The sequence below is a fragment of the Eutrema salsugineum genome, unplaced genomic scaffold, assembly GCF_000478725.1.
Source record: "Eutrema salsugineum unplaced genomic scaffold, Eutsalg1_0 scaffold_6, whole genome shotgun sequence".
In the NCBI taxonomy this organism is placed as follows: Eukaryota; Viridiplantae; Streptophyta; class Magnoliopsida; order Brassicales; family Brassicaceae; genus Eutrema; species Eutrema salsugineum.
In genome coordinates, this window is record NW_006256547.1 from 8,167,755 (window position 1) to 8,172,114 (window position 4,360).

Sequence of the window (4,360 nt, forward strand, 5' to 3'; positions counted from 1 at the left end):
TATTTCTAATATAAGTTGCATTTATCTTTTTTGTTTAGATATAATTTGTTTTTGTTATTTATTTTTTTAAATCAAAAATTTGTTATCATATTTTAATTTTAAACAGTAAAATTTATATATTAGTAGAATAAGAGTGTGCGTTAATTAAGTATACATTGATCTAATGTTAATTATAAACTTTGTTATCATGTGAATTTAGATTTACACATAAAAAATCTATATATCTATGAATTTGCTAATCCATCCATTTAGTTATCTTAAATCATTTTTAATATCTTATATGTTTTGACAAACTAACCTGTATAAGACTATAATTATAATTGTATAACCCTATAAATATTTACTAATATGGAATATTTGGACCAATTGATTATGAAAAAATATAATAAGATATTTATTTATTATTTGTGCTATTAAAAATATATATATATATATATATATATATAAACTGGCTAACCCTGTTAGTTTAATTGTCTCAAATCATCTTAATATCTTACATGTTTTAATAAATTAACTCATGGATCTTAAATATATATATATAACTCTAATCAGCTCGATTATATTATTGTATAATATAAATATTTATTAATCTCAAATATTTGATATTTTAGACCAATTGATTATGATAAAATACGATAAAATATTTATTTACTATGTATTTTTATAAAAATATTATTTAAATTTGAAATTTTAAATTAAATCTCTCATGTATTTAAGAATTTTTTAAGAGTACTAAAATTATTATCTAAATTTTCGTAATAAAATTTAATTATAATTTTTTTTTGAATTTTTTGAATTTAAATTAAATTGAATGTAAATTTTTGTAACTAAATTTAATTAAATTTTTAATAATTTGAAATTTAAATTAAAAATGATCTAGATTTTAGGAAATCTAAAAATATTTAAATTAATAACTAATTTTTAGAAATTAAATATAAAATAAAATAAAATATTATAAAAAAAATTTAGGAATATTTAGATCCAAATTTAGTGCTTCTGTTTTAATAGAATAGGTGTTTTATTTTGTTATAGAAATAATATATTTATTTAAACTGATGACGTGGCGGCTGGCTTGGTGGTGTGGATAATAACTCGTAAAAAGGCCAAAAAGAGGCCAGAAAAATTTGCAGAGAAAGCTATGGAGGTCAGTGTTCTCCGACCAATCGCCATCGCCGGAAAACCTACGCTTCCGCTTCTCCGACCAAAAACTCTCCCTCTACTTCGTCTCTCGCTTCCGCTTTCACTTCCCCATCTCTCTTCTTCGACCCGTCGTCTCATTTCTCCCTGTCAGTTCCTCCTCTCTCTCTCTCTCAACAATTTCAAATTTTCGGTCATCGGGTTTATAATTTTCCTGATTTTGTGTTTTGGGATTTCAGTGTTATTCGCTGCACAGGAGAGTAACCTAAGTGTCTCAAATGAAAGTGATACGATTGAGTGGCAGATGCAAGGTACCTTCTTTGGCGTTTCTGGTCTTGAAATTGCTCAATTTACAGTAAATTTCGATTACTTGGGTCTTCAAATTGTTCGATTCCCCAACAATATGAAATTTTTGGGTCTTGAAATTTCTCAATTTACAGTTGTTGGGTTTTGATTTCTTCTTTTGTTTCATATTGTAAGATGATTGATGAGGTTGATTTCTTATTGTTTGATAGATTTTTATACATTGAGGAAAGATGTTGAAGTAGCATCAGCTCGTGTTGAAGAGATTAGAGCTTCTTCTGGTTTACAGCAAATAGAAAATGAAATATCAATTTTGGAGTCAAAAGCTACTGATACCTCATTTTGGGATGATCGTGCTAAAGCTCAAGAAACTCTCTCCGCTTTGAACGATCTCAAAGATCGGTCACGGTTGCTTTCTGAGTTCAAGTCCATGGTACAAATCAATCACTTCTTGAATTGCATTTTCCCTTAGATTATGGTCTCTATATAATGTGTTTGCTCTGCTGGAGATAGGTTGAAGATGCGGAAACAATTGTTAAACTAACTGAAGAGATGGACTCTACTGATGTTAGCTTACTTGAAGAGGCAATGGGAATCATCAAAGAGTTGAATAAATCTCTAGATCGATTCGAGCTAACGCAGCTTCTATCAGGACCTTATGACCAAGAAGGCGCAGTAGTGTATATTACAGCTGGAGCCGGAGGAACAGATGCTCAGGTAAATTACTGTTTACGCAATTCGGCTTTTTTGTTCTTTGTAGAGCTCTTGATGAATTCAAATATGTTCTTGGAGGCACCTTTCATGAGTTTATAAGCCTAATAGACTGAGTTCATATGTAAGAAATGATCATGGAGTGTTTGTTTGCTTAAGTTATGTCGGGTTTCTTGAATTTCTTACGAGGAAGAGAACTAGTACCAAGAATGCATTTCATTTTGTATACAAGGTCGTTGCTGTGTGATATTATCTTTCATTTCTTGTTTTATGCCTTGGTATATGAAATTTTCTTAATATCTAAGAAAGGATCATGAGTGTTTGTGTGCTCAAGTTATGTCTGGTTTCGTGTATTCTTTCACGAGAAGAGACTTAGTACCAAAAATGCATTTCATTTTGTATACAAGGTCATGAAAACGCAGTATTTATTATCTCTCATTTCATGTTTTATGCATTGGTATATGAGATTTTCCTAGAGGCTCTCTACGTTTTTGCGGTGTTAATTGAGCTCCTGCCGATAACTTCCAGTGCAGGATTGGGCCGATATGCTCCTTAGGATGTATATGAGATGGGGAGAGAAGCAACGGTACAAGACGAATGTTGTTGAAATGTCGGCTGGAGAAGAAGCAGGGATCAAGTCAGCGACACTTGAAATCGAAGGGCGTTATGCATATGGTTACCTTTCAGGGGAGAAAGGAACTCATAGGATTGTTAGACAATCACCGTTCAATTCCAAAGGCCTTCGCCAGGTAAATCAAGCTGCTCTGTACCGAAATTTCCTACTAAAAAGTTTTGACATGCAACATTTGATGAAATTTCATAACCTTGTGTCCATATCTATGCTAATAGCATCTTACTATCTCCATGTAGTAAATACTTTTGCATTTACAAGTTTTATTGTTTACTAAGCCTTGAGGGAATTGGCCTCTTCGCTCACTAATGCTGAGAATTAAGGTTTATAAACTCCAAAAGCATTTGTGTAGTTGTGTGCTATAAAATTAATGAAATTTCCTAACCTTGTGTTGAGATCTATGCTAATAGCAGCTTGGTATCTTACTATTTCCATCTAGGTTTTATCTTTGCATTGATTAGTGTTATTGTTTATTAAGCCTTGAGGTAATTGGGTTAAAGGTTTATGAACTCTAAAAGGCATATGGTATAGTTGTGTGCTATATACTTGTATTTATATTTCAACGCAGACAAGCTTTTCTGGTGTGGAAGTGATGCCGCTCCTGCCTGAGGAAGCAGTAGGAGTTGAAATACCAGAGGAGGACCTTGAGATTACTTTCACGAGGGCAGGTGGAAAAGGAGGACAGAATGTCAACAAGGTCGAGACCGCTGTTCGGATTACTCACATCCCTACTGGTGTTGCAGTCCGTTGCTCAGGTTTGTCTGCATGTTCCAATGCATGATCAATCGCTCTCTGCATGTTGATTCTACTTTTGAAGATACTAAATGTGAAACATTTGCAGAGGAGAGAAGTCAATCGGCGAACAAGACGAGAGGACTGAGCCGACTAAAAGCAAAACTGTTGGTGATCGCGGAGGAGCAACGTGCGACTGAGATCAAGGAGATAAGAGGAGATGTAGTGAAAGCTGAGTGGGGACAGCAGATCAGGAACTACGTGTTTCATCCGTACAAACTGGTTAAGGATGTCCGAACAAGTCATGAGACTTCTGATATCACATCTGTAATGGATGGTGACTTGGACCCTTTCATCAAAGCTTACCTCAAGCATAAGTATAGCTTAGCCATGGCTTCTGCTGTTGCTAATTAGAAATGCTTATAGTCTTTCTTCCTTTTTGCTTATCTCATTAGATAGAATCATTTTCTCCTAATGCGAGTAAAAATTTGTTTGCATTTGTTACAATAATGGTAAATCCATAATGTAAACAAAGTAAATTAGTATCTCCTCATAATAAGTTTAACAAATCTTCAGCTTGATACTTTGTCAGTTTGTGAAACATCATTAAGATTCACAAAACAGCTCAAGAAACTCTTCAACAAAAATTCCTCTTAAGAAACCATTGCTTCTTTTATAACTTAATCTAATTGACATGTATTCTCCATCTGACTTTTGATCACTATTTTGGAGTGGAAGTTGAAGTTTGAGGAAAGTTCAACAAACAGAGAAAAGCATAGGAAGCTGTGGGAAAATGCATAAGGAGCTGTATGGAGAATCAAATCGTGACTTACCACCGATTTAATG

General features: G+C 33.1%; 1 protein-coding gene across 1 annotated transcript; it reads left to right on the forward strand.

Moving 5' to 3' along the window:
• Positions 1–1,113: 1,113 nt before the first annotated feature.
• On the forward strand, positions 1,114–4,078 carry LOC18011814 (peptide chain release factor PrfB1, chloroplastic). The gene is made up of 7 exons (XM_006395852.2): positions 1,114–1,286; positions 1,377–1,448; positions 1,653–1,873; positions 1,954–2,157; positions 2,685–2,900; positions 3,351–3,537; positions 3,624–4,078. Exons 1-7 carry the CDS (start codon positions 1,139–1,141, stop codon positions 3,926–3,928), a joined length of 1,353 nt encoding a protein of 450 aa, XP_006395914.1. The 5' UTR covers positions 1,114–1,138; the 3' UTR covers positions 3,929–4,078.
• The last annotated feature ends 282 nt before the right edge of the window (positions 4,079–4,360 follow it).